We start from the raw sequence: 14,862 nt of genomic DNA, 5'->3' as shown, positions 1-14,862 counted from the left end.
GAACACCGGCCTTTGGTGTTGTTGTTGGTGGTTCATTTCGCTTGCCCATGATCTCTTCCGTTCCACATTATTGTATGGTATCCACTTTTTTTTTTAAGTAATTAATTTATTTATTATTTATTTTTGGTTGCATTGGGTCTTCGTTGCTGTGCGTGGGCTTTCTCTAGTTGCGGCGAGCGGGGGTACTCTTCGTTGCGGTGCACAGGCTTCTCATTGCGGTGGCTTCTCTTGTTGCAGAGCACGGGCTCTAGATGTTTTGTGCACTGGGGTTGTGCGTATAATGATATTTTTGCTTTATTGTTATAATATTGTGGTATTATCAAAAGCTACAACTATTAAACAATCCTTACCACCTCTCAGGTCTTTGTAAACAGAAATGTTAAGAATGGTAAAGTGCTTTTATTAACTGATTTGACATGGTTAAAGCTGAATAATTTAATCCATATTAGACATATTATGTTTTCATTTAAAAAAGAAGTACTATTTTATGGTTTATCCCTCACTGCAACTAACCTAGAACCTTACAAATAAACTTTTTGATTCAATCTCTTGTTCAATGCATTGTAGTCCTTCTATATTTTTATTTGTTCCCTCCTGTCTTAGGTAACATTTATTGATCACTCTTCCTATATTCTAATTTAAATAAACTTTCTCATCGATTCCTCATAATCTTTATTGATAGTATTATCCCAGTTTTTTGGGGTCATTTTTTAAATTGAGGTATAATTGATACATATTAGTTTCAGGTGTACAACCTAATTATTTAACATTTGTATATATTGCAAAATGATCACCACAATGAGTCTGATTAACATGTCGTGTGTTATCTCAATCTAACAGATGAAGAAACTAAGGCTCAGAACAGTTCTATGTCTTGGCTGCAATCACAGTCCTCATGGGTTTCAGAGCTAGAGTTGGTACTCAGTTCTGATTGCAAAGCCTGTGCTCTTTCCATTGTATTTACCATTGTCCTCTCTACATTTGGCAGAAAGAGTGGGAAAAGTTTGAAACAGTCATCAAAGGGAATCGAATAGAAAATTAACCAAGGATAAATTTCCTGAAGGCCAATGGCCCTTTACATTATGGTAAAATTCTACATGATCAGTACACTTTTTCTCATTTCTTGGTCAAGTACTGCTTCAAAAAGTTATGCATATGGGGCGGATATGGAGTGAAGGGAGAATACTGCAGGCATAGCGAGCACCCCAAGCAAAAGCACAGACCAATATTGGACCAGTATGACTGGAGACAAGGTGAGTGGCTTGGTTTGGCGGGAGTTATTGGACTTCAAGGTAGGTGTTGCCTAGTGTCTTCGAACCCCACGAAAGGACGTCCAAGATAGAAAGTCAGAGAGACAGATTCTGAGATTCCTACACAAATGTTTAGGTCTTGGAGTGCCAAACGGGAACGCTTGTTTTCTGACACCAAGATTCCTCAGTCTGGGGTAGAGTCTTACACTCTTGGCTGTCAGGACTATCCTTCTGAATCACCAGAGATTTGATTGCTGTTTGTCAGACCTTCCTCACTTCTAATTTCTTATTCAGCTACCCACCTTTTTCTCCTGTTCCTGGGATTCTTTCCCTCAGACTTCCAGGACCTTCCTCCAATGGGAAAATTTCACAGTCAGATAGCCACTGTTGATGCAGAACTCAAGAACTTCAGGAGGCAAAAACTGTCCTGGGTCAGGTCAGAGCTGGAAACCTCATAGCTCTCCTAGAAGGCCCATAAACAGGCACTAGGACCATCTCAAGCTCAACCCAGGGAGCTGCTTAATTTGATCAAACATGCTAGATTATAAGCTACATGAGGGCAAGGGTGTTGGTTCTGTGCCTAGAACAAATAAAGTGCTTATTTATTGTTGAATTTTTATTAGGATTTATGTGGGTTATGTACTAGATTATCATAAAAGTCCAACAGCTCAGCTCATGGTCATGGTTTCTATATCCTTGAAGAATGCTTTTCATTTTCTGTTCTTGGTGACTTTCAGCAGCTGTTGTTCCAGATCACAGTGGAATCATAAAGGGCCCAGTTTAATTTATATATCATTAATTGTGAATGAGACAATAAACAAATTATGATTTTCACCAGCTGATTTTTATCAGAACCCAGCTATCTTCCTCATTACTACCATGTTCTCTCCCTCAGTTGCTCTTATCACATTTCTGTCCCCTACCCTAACTGCCTACCTCTTCCTGATTTCTTTTCTCTCTTAACTAGCTAGAAGATAAATTTGCCATATTAAAATTAAAATGTCAGTGTTTGCAAGGCACTGCAGGGAACACAGAGAAGAATAAAGTGCAAGCCATGCCCTCAAGTTCAAAACAAGGAAGGGGAGACAAATAGGAACAAAATTATTTTAAGAGGCAGAACCTATAAAATATTGAGCACAAATAATACGATTAATTCAAAATGGGGATAGGTGAAGGAAGGCTTACTAGAAAGGGGATATTTGAGCTTTTAAAGGAGGGGTTAGGTTTTGGCAAGCAGAGATGGCAAAGGCATTCAAGTAGAAACAATGAGAATAAATCTGTGGAAAAACAAAGCAGTCTGAGGCATTTGGATTATAGGAATGTTAAAGATAAAGCTGAAAAAGATCCAGAAAATGAGGAATCATGGAAAGTTTTTAAGAAGGATAATGACTTGGTTAGAACTTTGTTTTAGAAAGCTGACCCCTGGGGGCAGCACGAAGAATGGACTATGGAAAAAGTTTTCCCAGGTGAGACGTAACAAAAATCTGACTTGGATGAGTGTAGAGAATAAAAAAATGGAAACAAGTATGAGAGGCATTACTGGAAAAATGACAGAACCTTGATAAATAACTAAATATGGATGACAAGGGGAAACAACTGCAAGGTAACTTAAAAGTTTTGAGTGGTTAGGTTAAAGTTTTCTTAAATGTTACCCAAAATAAGTAACTTTCAATGCGAATTTCTTTGGGGGTAGGGGCAGGTCACTTTTCTTACAAAAAGAAAGCCTTTTTTCTCTGCCTTGCTTGCATCCATCTTGACCTACTACTTTCACCTCGACCAATATGTCACCGTAATCTATCCCATGAAGGTAACCTGGTTATCTGTTGCTGACTGGGCAGGGTGCATGGGTTTGTCCCAGTCTAGGGCCTGTAAGCCTGCTCAGTAGCAGGGAGACCCATAGAGGTAGAAAGACATTTCTAGTATCTTCATGAGCCTCCACTCAAAATGAGTCTCTAAAATCTGGACCTCAAGCTTGCGGATTATTCAAGTTCTTTTTGTTTGTTTTGTTCTTTTAATCTACTAAACGCCTTGTATAAGCAAGGCACTGTGCAGACTACTTAGAAGGAAAAAAAGAGGGCATTAAAAACTAGGTCCCTGCCCTCATGGTGCTTAAAATATAAGGTCCATGAAAGGATAACAATATAATTTACTCATCCTTAGAAAGTGAGTTAAAAAGTAAAAGGTCTGTTGAGGATAATAAACCATTGACTCAAGAGTTTTAATATTATGCTGTTCGATTATTCATGCATTTCCTGTTCTCTGTTATACCAGATAAACATTGTAAGACACTCTGATTTTTGTATCATATCCTAATCAGCTTTTGTGGAATCTTGAGGAGCTACAGAATGCAGAGAATGTCCCAACTGGCATATAAAGCTGGCTTTTTAGTAACTGCCCCCATTCTGGGCTAAACTGTGCCTGTGGGGTGTGCAGGCCTACTGGGACATGACAGCCAATCCCACTCTCACACAGATGGTAGAGTGCAGACTGTGTCTCATTTCCCTTCAGTTTGTATTCCTTTTTCAATTTGTTCTTATTCTTTCCATGTCCACATCTTTCCTTTAGGAAACCTGTGCACCCTTGGAAAATACCACCATTCCAAGATCTAACTCATTAGCATGAGTGAGTTCAGGTTAATTCTGTACTTTTTAATGCTCAGGCCACAGCCAGAGTGATGATCACTTATAGGTATCATATTTTGAGGAATGTTAATAAACTAGAAAATGGTTAATAAACTAGAAATAGTTAATAAACTAGAAAACACCATATCCAGAAAATGGTGACAAGAATAGGTAAGAAGCTTAAGATCCAGTCTAAACAAAAGGGTTCTAAGGATATTCCACTTCGAGAAGACCCAAATAAATCAAGATGGCTGTCCTATAGTATCTGAAGAGCTAGCATATAGCAAGAAACCAGACTTATTTTTACATTGCTCCAAAATACAGAATAGGACCCTATGACTTATAGGAACATCTACCAAAGGAAGAGAATTATTTTTTTTTAAGAATTAATGATTTTAACTGTTTACAAAAGAAATGCACTTCTTCAGTAAGTAGTGACCTCATCATCCCTGGAAGAATATAACCATGGGCATAATTGGATTAGTCAGGGTTCTTCAGAGATAGACAGATAGATAGGGAATTGGCCCACACAATTATGGACGCTAACAAGTCCTACAATCTCCAGTCTGCAAGCTGGAGACTCAGAACAGCCAATGGTGTAGTTCCAGTCCAAAGCTGGTAGGCTAGCAACCCAGGAAGAGCCCATGTCTCAGTCTGAGTGCAGAGACAGGAGAAAAACAATGTCCCAACTTGAAAGCAGTGAAGAGGAGAAATTCTCCCTTACTCATGGGGTGTAGGAGGAGGGGAAGAGAGTCTTTTCGTTCTACTCAGGCCTTCAACTGATTGGATGAGGCCCACCTACATTAAGGAGATTGCTTTTCACAGACTACAGATTTAAATCTTGATCTCATCTAGAAAACACCCCCCAAAATAGACCCAGAATAATGTTTCACCAAATGTCTGGGCACTCAGTGGTGCAAATTGACACATTAACTTTCACAATAACCATCTATTAAGAACACTGCAGGACTTCCCTGGTGGCGCAGTGGTTAAGAATCTGCCTGCGAATGCAGGGGACACGGGTTCAAGCCCTGGTCCGGGAAGATCCCACATGCTGCAGAGCAACTAAGCCTGTGCACCACAACTACTGAGACTGAGCTCTAGAGCCCGCGAGCCACAACTGCTGAAGCCCGAGCACCTAGAGCCCATGCTCCGCAACAAGAGAAGTCACTGCAATGAGAAGCCCACGCATCGGAATGAAGAGTAGCCCCTGCTCGCCGCAACTAGAGAAAGCCCGTGCGCCGCAACTAGAGAAAGCCTGCGCGCAGCAATGAAGACCCAACACAGCCAAAAAATAAATTAAATTTTTAAAAAAGTTAAGAAAAAAAAAGAACACTGCAGAAAGAATTTCTAAATTACACAAAGATATGGCAGTCAAAGGAACAGAAATATCTCCATCACATAAGTTTCTTTTTCTCAAATATCAGTGTGGGGAAGTCAAAGTTCCTCCACCACTGATTCCTCTCATGATAACACTTGAGAAAATAAACCATTTGCAAACATGACTTCTCCATATGCTAAACTTTGGCTTGGGGGGAAAAAAATGTGTTCAGGAAGTTTGTACTAGGAATTATAACAAAGCAATGGCACTTGTTTTACCTTACTGTGATCAATTAAAGATGGTCACAATTTTTTTTTTGCTGCTGCTACTTCTATTAATAGGTATAGTCTTTTTCCCCTCCCCTTGAATCTGGGCTAGCCTTGCTTTGACTCACAGAACATGGCAGAAATGACACTGTGCCAGTTCCAGGCCTAAGTCTTAGGAAGCCTGGCAGTTTCTTCTTTCTTAGAGCTCTGAGTCACCATGTAAAGAAGTCTAGCTCTCCCTCACTAGAGAGGCCACATCAAGAGAGATGCCCAGGGACTTCCCTGGTGGCGCAGTGGTTAAGAATCTGCCTGCCAATGCAGGGGACACGGGTTCGATCCCTGGTCCGGGAAGATCCCACATGCTGCTGAGCAACTAAGCCCGTGAGCCACAACTACTGAGCCTGCACTCTAGAGCCTGTGAGCCACAACTACAGAGCCCACGTGCCACAACTACTGAAGCCCGCGTGCCTAGGGCCCATGCTCCGCAAGAAGAGAAGCCACCGCATTGAGAAGCCCGTGCACCGCAACAAAGAGTAGCCCCCCTCGCCACAACTAGAGAAAGCCTGTGTGCAGCAACGAAAACCCAACACAGCCAAAAATAAATAAATTAAAAAAAAAAAAAAAAAGAAGAGAGAGGTGCCCAGTGAGTCTTCAGCTGTCCCAGCCATCCCAGCTAAAGCATCAGACATCTAAGGGAGGCCACGCTGGCATTCCATCCCCGTAGAGCTCCCAACTCAATACAGTCACATGAAGAACACAGTGGTCACACCACACTGAGATACGAGCAGTTCCTGCCCAGCCCTGCCCATATTGTACAGTGATGACCAAATAAATATTGTGTCTAAGTCACTAAGATTTGGTGTGGTTTGTTACATAATAGGTAACAGATATATTTACCTGGGAGTATTCTCAATCCTTGCACCAAATAAGCTTTTTTGTTTGCTGGAAGTTTTTTTTCTTTTGCTGCATCAGGTCCTCGTTGCTGCGTGCAGGCTTTCTCTAGTTGTGGCGAGGGGGGCTACTCTTCGTTGTGGTGCACGGGCTTCTCACTGTGGTGGTTTCTCTTGTTGCGGAGCACGGACTCTAGGCACACGGGCTTCAGTAGTTGCGGCACACGGGCTCAGTAGTTGTGGTGCACAGGCTTAGTTGCTCCGCAGCACGTGGGATCTTCCCGGACCAGGGATTGAACCCGTGTCCCCTGCAATGGCAGGCAGATTCTTAACCACTGCACCACCAGGGATATCCCTGCTGCAAGTCTTGCATCTTACTGTTTCCTATGGTGTCACGGCTTAGGAAAACATAGCACAGTAGCTAGGATTTATAATTATTTGTAAACTGTGAACCTCAAAAACATTATTCTGGGACTTCCCTTGTGGTCCAGTGGTTAAGACTCTGTGCTTCCAACGCAGGGGGGCATGGGTTTGAACCCTGGTCGGGGAGCTAAGATCCCACATGCTGTGCAGCACAGCCAAAAAAAAAAAAAATTATTCTTGGAAAATTTTTCACATGGGCAACTTGAATGCCTGAGCCATTTCCAGATATTTTGGCATTTGGTTACCTGCTGAGGGCACAGTGGATTTAGTGCTGAACCATGGATCAGATGTAATGGAGAGCCCTGGGAAGGACTGAGACCAGTCTGATAGAATCTTTGGCTACAGAAGTCCAAGATGTCTGGAGACTGGGTCTTGACATAGGGGATAAGACAGGTTACTAACTGTGGTGTTTTAAAAATGTGTACACAAATTCTTGCTGTACCTTTCTTCAAATGTTGGAACCCAATCAACTCCTCTTGAATATAGGCTATATTTAGTGACTTGCTTCTAATGAATATAATGTGGCAAGAATGAGAGTATACCTTCCGTGACTAGATGAAAAATATCACTGTGGCTTCCTACTTGCTCTCTCTCTGTGGTCATTTGCTCTGGGGAAGCCAGCTACCCTGTTGTGAAGACATCTGAGTCCCACATAACAAGGAAGTGAGGTCTTTTGGCCAACAGCCAATAAGGAACCGAAGTCTCCTATCAACAGCCATGTGAGTGAGCCATCTTGGAAACACATCTTCCAGACCCAGTAATGACGTCAGATGACTGCAGCCCCAGCTATCACCTTGACTGTAACTTCATGAGACTCCCTGAGCCAGAAGCACCAAGCTAAGCTGCTCCCAAATTCCTGACCCACAGAAACTAAGATGTTTGATGTTTAAGCCACTAAGTTTTAGGGTAACCAAACAATAGATAGGTAATACAAACCTTTGGGGTTTGGGGCGTGTGTGGCTAGCAACAAAGTTCTAGGAACCCAGGTACACCATAGCTTATTCTCTGAGCAAATACTAACAGTACGGTAGTCTAGGTAGCAGTTCAATAAAGATATCCATTCCTTTTTAAAGCCAGGCTGGAAGACTTACCATATCTCTTCCAATTCCCTTGTCAAAAACTCTTCTTGAGAATCTAAAAAACAGAATCCTTAGGATAACAGGTTTGGAGCATTCCATATTATGAGCCAGATTGGAAATCTGAGTATCTTGAGCTGTGCTACCAGCCACACAGGCAATGGCAGAAGCCAAACTCTTCCTTTCTGTAACACAACATTATCAGTAACAATCTGCGGAAGTTTACTCTCCAAAGCACCCCCCCACCCTGCACACATACTGTATACCACCACCTAAACCAAAACTGACTCAGCGTAGCACACAATGAAAATGACTATTTAGTAAATCTAACCATTCTCGGTAGTGATGATAAAGGATTAAAGGAGACATGCAATTTCTTTGGGCTAATCAAAAGCTTCTCCTGGAAACCTACACCTTCCACACACTCTCAGTCTCTCTAAGAATAAGCCTAGAAGCAGCTAATACAATAACATAGGCAGCTCCGCAGTGTGCTTAATTAATCCTTAATGGGCACCAGATCCCTGCATAACACAATTTGATGGGGAGAAAAATTAGGAGAGATTGAGAAATTCTAGCTGTTAATCTCTCCGTAATATTTTCTTTTAGCTCAGAGAGGCAAATGGTTTCACATCCTGTGCCAAGTCTGATCTATTGGCAGCAGCTGCCTAAAACACAGCATTGGACGGTTTTTATGGGTAACTATGTGCCTGATGTGGCTTCAAAGCAAAGGAACATGTGCTGGGAATCTTCCATTCCTCTGGTAGAAGAAAAATTTGAAGGGCTGAAGAGGATTGTTCATTCTTATCTAGTAATCAGTCGCTTGGACTCAGTAAGAGTAAAGATTACAGCAAACACTGATCTATGGTTCAGCATCTCGCTATGCTACCATTTGTCAGCAAGGGCAAGGGTATTTGGGCGGTGGGGTGGGATGGAGCAAGCATTGGGAGAACGTATCTTCTTAAGTATGTCCTATATGCAAAGCTCTTTACACTCATCTCATTTAATTCTAATGACAAACTATTTCTGTTACAGATAAGAAAGATGAAGCTCAGAAAGGTTAAGTTTTTTAGAGTTACACAATTCTAAGCCCAAGTCTGTCTGCCACCAAAGACTATATTCTTTTCAAAACTCCAAAAGATCAACTGTGTGGCCTGTGAATCTGTACAGAATACAGAGGAGAGAGAAGGCCCAGCAGGCCCAACCACAAAAGTGGTAACATTTATTTTTCTTAGAAAGAAATAGCTGTTTTGGACATAACTCTTAATTCAAGGAAATGAGTGAAATCTATAACTGAGAGAAAATATTTCAGTATTGATATATCCAATACTGTGACATGTCAAGTCTTGAATAAGCAAGAAAATTTACTGTTCCCAGAGGTTTTGGAAGTAAAATTAGAAATCAGCACACAAGGCTTCCCCGGTGGCACAGTGGTTAAGAACCCGCCTGCCAATGCAGGGGACACGGGTTCAAGCCCTGGTCCGGGAAGGTCCCACATGCCGCGGAGCAGCTAAGCCCGCGCACCACAACTAAGCCTGCACTCTAGAGCCCGCGAGCCACAACTACTGAAGCCTGAGTGCCACAACTTCTGAAGCCCACGCGCCTAGAGCTCATGTTCTGCAACAAGAGAAGCCACCGCAATGAGAAGCCCGCGCACCGCAGCGAAGAGTAGCCCCAGCTCACCGCAACTAAAGCAAGCCCGCACGCGTAGCAACAAAGACCCAACGCAGCCAAAAATAAATAAACTAATTAATTTAAAAAAAATCAGGATGCAGTAATAACCAAAATGGGAAAAGAATTTGAAAAAGAATAGATCCATGTCTATGTATAACTGAATCACTCTGCTGTACACCTGAAATACAACACTGTAAATCAACTATACTCCAATATAAAATAAAAATTTTTTAAAAATCAGAGATATGGGGACATATGTATGTGTATAACTGATTCACTTTGTTATAAAGCAGAAACTAACACACCATTGTAAAGCAATTATACTCCAATAAAGATGTTTTAAAAAAAAATTCAGGATGCATTTTCTACAAAATTAAGCTATCCCCATTTATGAAAAACTAATAATAAAATGTCTACAGAGTTTACATTTTAATTTGTATTGCAAATAGCATTTTTAAAACAGAGCTAGTTTTCTGTCTGTCAAATAGTTATGGTTCAAATGATGAAACGTGCTAGCAGCTTAAACAAAATCACCAGATTAAAAAAATGTTTCAAATATCAGTTTATCACTTGCATATTAACAACGATGAACGTAAGGATTTGCTGACAAAAGAGTTTTAAAGTATTTGGATAACTATCACTGAAATTTTCGTTTTGACATAGATGTAGCAGGATATGGAAGACACCAAAACAAAGCACAGAAAAGTTAAAATACTAAAAATTATTTTCTTTCTCACTCGGTTCATTACTAATCACATTTTTCTGTAATTAATTGCAGTAGCTTAAGAAGCTCCTGCATTAACAATTCAGGTATATGCTACAAATACTTGCATAAAATAAATTTTAAAGTAATGATACTTCAGATTTTAAAAAAATCAGTAGCAATCATTAAACAGGTCAATAAGTAGTTGTGCATCTAAATCTGATATAATATTAAAAAAAAGAGAGAAATCTATCTGTATTTGTGTTTTGGGGAGCATCAAGAGGACTCCATTGTATAGAATTCTCCCCATCTTACTCCTTGGCACAGACCCTGGGCTTTCCAGTGGTAAAGTCCTACATCCATCACAGGCTACCTGAAGACAGGCTACTAGCTCTTTTTTTTTTTTTTTTTTAAGAAGTTGAATATTTTATTATTAAACTGTTTCTTATTTTCCTGCAAGGCTGTTGCTTCACTGTATAAAAATAGCACCAGCAAACACAGTATATTGCAAAATTAAGATAGTAATGTTCTTCACTGGACACTATACAACTAACAAACTTTTCTCCACTGTCATTTATTTCCAGTGGCAAGTTCACTGAGTATTTTGACCCAAATCCAGGGATGGCTGTAAGCAAGTTACAATATTATATAAGGTTAAGATAGCAATGTTATCCTTGAATTACATAATTTTTATAACTAGTTTTACCACAGATAATTTCAGGAATTCTGAGTATTATAACTGGAGATTCGCCTAAAAATCACAGGGTGTTGTGAAAAAGATGCGTAGTGTTTATCTGAAATCATTAGGAAGTTAAGGGGTATTTTCTTCAGGCAACATTGTTTCAAGTAGTTTCTTTTGCTAAAAGTTGCTTTTTAAAAATCTATCCACCACTAATTTAAGACAACTATGCTAGATTAAGTTGTTTCAAACTAGTTTATTTAGGGGTTCCATTTTCACTCCTCAATAGATTTTATGTATTTCTCATATGCTTCTTCACTCATTAGTTCATCTAGTTCTGAAGGGTTACTGAGTGTCATCTTGATCAGCCAACCATCTTCATAATAAGATTTGTTGACAGGTCCTGGATTTTCTGCTAGAGCTTCATTAATTTCAGTTACTTCTCCTGATAGAGGAGAATAGAGTTCACTAGCAGCTTTCACACTTTCCAAAGCACCAAATTCCTCTTGTTTGTTCAATTTTGTCCCAACTTCAGGCAGACTACAGTAAACAACATCTCCCAAAGCTTCCTGTGCAAAATTGCTGATTCCCACTGTTCCAACACCGTTTTCTGTTGTTACCCATTCATGTTTGTCTGTGAATTTACGACCGGACAGCAGAGCGGGGCCGGTGCGCAGCGCCCGGACGGCGCCCGCCCGCAGTCCCCAGGGCCGCGGCGGGCAGGGCGCGTTGGGCGCAGAGATGGCGCGCAGGCTGCAGATCGCGGCCCGCACGCTGCGCGCCACTCGCAGCGCCATGTTCGCAGGAGGCTACTAGCTCTTGTCCCCAGTAAGATGGCAAAGTCTCTCTCTCTCTTTTTCCCTCTCTCATTCTGTCTTGCCACTCCTCCCACAACCCTTCTACAACTGCAGCTTAATCATCTAGTATTCTTTTTTTTTTTGATTTTTAAATTATTATTATAATTTTTTTTTTTTGGCTGCACTGGGTCTTCGTTGCGGTGCGCGGGCTTCTCACTGAGGTGGCTTCTCTTGTTGCGGAGCATGGGCTCTAGGCACACGGGCTTCAGTAATTGCAGCACGCGGGCTCAGTAGTTGTGGCTCGTGGGCTCTAGAGCGCAGACTCAGTAGTTGTGGCGCATGGGCTTAGTTGCCCGTTGGCATGTGGGATCTTCCTGGACCAGGGATCGAACCCGTGTCCCCTGCATTGGCAGGCTGATTCTTAACCACTGCACGACCAGGGAAGTCCCCAGTACTCTTTTTAAATGTGTTATTTTATATCCAAATTTCTAAACCATAGTCCATCCTCCATCTCTACACATACTATGTTGAAGCACGCTGATACTGACAATTACTATGGTGTAACATTTACTAATACAAAACAAGGGCAAGTAGCCATAACTGAATGCATACAAACATCAAATTATGCAAATGTCAACTTGAGTGAGATCACTGTTTTGAATTCCAAGATGTTCAGTGTAAACAGCTTTATAAAAATGAATTATGAAACACAAAGACAATAGAAATATAAGTTATTTATTAATCAATCCACTTACAAAGCAGGTGGCTTAATGCAAGCTTATCGACATCTTCACATATGATCCATGGGAACATGTCTTCCACATACAGACAGTGATGTTACTGACTGATGCATTTGCAATCTCGGGCATATTAAGCATATTTAGACAAATAAAATTAGGCTATCCTGTATATGAAAGTATCTTGATAATACACATCCTTAAGTGGATTAAAACTTTCTCCAAAGGAGAAATGTTAGTACATTAACTTAACTTTAATATTCTATATTATGCAGTAAATCTTAACTATAGAAATTAAAATTTTTAAATCAGTGATCGACTCTTGGTAATGTATGAAGTGGGAGTCTAAAACCAGAGCAACAGTAGGTTGACAGTATAATTTGTGCCTCACAGTATCTGCAGATTTACTGTTTTCAAGTTTAAAGAGAAATAAAACAAGAGACATGTAGATTCAGCTGACTTTATTTATCTTTAAACTAATAAAAATCCCTTTAAAAGTGATCCTGGGACCTTTAGAAGTTCTATGAATGCACAGATACCTGCCGATGATTGCAATTCTAAATCCTGACTAAATGTGTTTACAAAAATCAATGTAAGCAGATATCTTTAATATACGTGCTTAGCAGAAGACTGAACAAAATTCTACATGTCTTCTCCAATTTCCCTAAAATTTTGTTAAATCTGCAAGTATGTACAATCCAGCTAATTGAAATTACTATTTAGTGTTCATCAGAGCTGTTTCACAGCAGCAAAAATTGAATCTGGGAAATAAAATTCTAATCGATGTAGGAGAAAGATAAATACAATCAGAACAGCAGTCTAAATGTATGATATCAATATTCAACTCTATCTGCATTGTGCTGAAAGGAAAAGGATACACCAAGAAAATTTCTATTGATCACTCTGGTGATGTGAATACCACCTGCATCTGATTGAAAATGGTTTGTATTCTGTTCCCAGTATCAAGAATGGTATTTAACTCAGAACTCCATATTGTAAATATACAGCAGCCATTTTGTCCTAATTAAGGAATGTCTTAATACACAATATTATCATTTTCTAGAGGATCTTTATACATTAAACTAAAGTACATGATTGATTAAATTAAACGTTAGTAATGGATAAAAAAAAAAATTCATAATTCTCAAGACCTGGTACTATGTAAAAAACAAAAAGACCACGAAATTCTACTTACTAAAGCAGCTAATCTTGCCTGCAAGTTTAGGGTCACAAGCCCATAATATGTGCAAAGAAATGCAATACAAGGAACCATGCAAAAATACAGTAAAATGATATAGGAAAAATGTCAAATCTAGAAAAAAAAAGCTTTTATAAATACATCAAAATCAACTGTATACATAAACTGTAGGTCTAGCATTAGTTGTACCATATAGCAGAGCCAGCACTCTAAGTTCACGGCTTCCAAATCTGCGCAGGTAAGTCATGCCATCTTTGGTAGACTGCAGTACCAGGAGGGTGGGAATGAGAGGGAGGGTAAGAGTTCTGAAACATGGTGTCAACTTTCACTTGGCAGCTGGGCCTCAATGTCCACTCTGCATATGGGGCACTTCTTATTGGTAATCAACCACTGGTCAACACACACTTGGTGGAAAAGGTGCATACAGGGAAGGCGTCTATTATAGGCAAACAAAACAAAAAGCAAAAATTAATTTTATCACAAGCGTAGTGGCATTTATTTTTAAACAAATGATACATGTAATAATTCAGTAATGTTCTGAAGTTACTAAATATTTTTCTCTTCTGTTAAAAAAAGAACACCCCTCCAAAAAACAACCCTCCGTACTCAAGAGTTACACCTACATTAAATTAATACTCTGGGCAATATAATGTATAAATGACCAAGATAATTAACTGTCACAGGTATGGAATCAAATTATGTAAAATCTCAAGAATTTTGAGAACAACAATTACATTAGCAATTATTCCAGCTTCACTTCTCTACGTGAGCTGCCAATGCACTGGAGTTGGCAATATGTTTCCTGTAACATAATATTTTAAGTACATATTTTAATATCAAATCATTGTTTTGTGAAGCACTTTCAAAAAAAATCTCATTTAATTCTCTCTCAAAAACCTTAGAACTGGGGCTTTCCTGGTGGCACAGTGGTTGAGAGTCTGCCTGCCAATGCAGGGGACACGGGTTCGAGCCCTGGTCTGGGAGGATCCCACATGCCGCGGAGCAACTGGGCCCGTGAGCCACAATTGCTGAGCCTGCGCGTCTGGAGCCTGTGCTCCGCAACAGGAGAGGCCGCGATGGTGAGGGGCCCGCGCACCGCGATGAAGAGTGGCCCCCACTTGCCACAACTAGAGAGAGCCCTCGCACAGAAACGAAGACCCAACACAGCCATAAATAAATAAGTAAAATTAAAAAAAAAAAAAACAACAACAAACCTTAGAACTTATGTTG

At 40.2% G+C, this 14,862-nt stretch overlaps 2 protein-coding genes across 9 annotated transcripts in view; both read right to left on the bottom strand.

The window, feature by feature from the left end:
• Positions 1-11,014: 11,014 nt before the first annotated feature.
• Positions 11,015-11,697, bottom strand: LOC137759760 (glycine cleavage system H protein, mitochondrial-like). The gene has a single exon (XM_068536377.1). The coding sequence runs from the start codon at positions 11,695-11,697 to the stop codon at positions 11,176-11,178; it is 522 nt and encodes a 173-aa protein (XP_068392478.1). The 3' UTR covers positions 11,015-11,175.
• A 714-nt stretch (positions 11,698-12,411) lies between these two features.
• Positions 12,412-14,862, bottom strand: part of RNF111 (ring finger protein 111) — an 86,074-nt gene continuing 83,623 nt past the window's right edge. For all 8 annotated transcript variants that reach the window (XM_068552547.1, XM_068552561.1, XM_068552569.1 and 5 more), the window contains one exon: positions 12,412-14,068. In XM_068552547.1, coding sequence (XP_068408648.1) covers positions 13,951-14,068 — 118 coding nt within the window. In that variant the 3' untranslated portion in view covers positions 12,412-13,950. The remainder of the gene's footprint in view (positions 14,069-14,862) is intronic.

This window comes from Eschrichtius robustus, chromosome 1, assembly GCF_028021215.1.
Source record: "Eschrichtius robustus isolate mEscRob2 chromosome 1, mEscRob2.pri, whole genome shotgun sequence".
In the NCBI taxonomy this organism is placed as follows: Eukaryota; Metazoa; Chordata; class Mammalia; order Artiodactyla; family Eschrichtiidae; genus Eschrichtius; species Eschrichtius robustus.
Note: the sequence above shows the minus strand (reverse complement) of the source record. Positions and strands in the feature narration are given on the sequence as shown.

Bases quoted from the DNA above. Each gene is read 5' to 3' on its own strand.
- LOC137759760 (XM_068536377.1), bottom strand. From the start codon at position 11,697: ATGGCGCTGCGAGTGGCGCGCAGCGTGCGGGCCGCGATCTGCAGCCTG.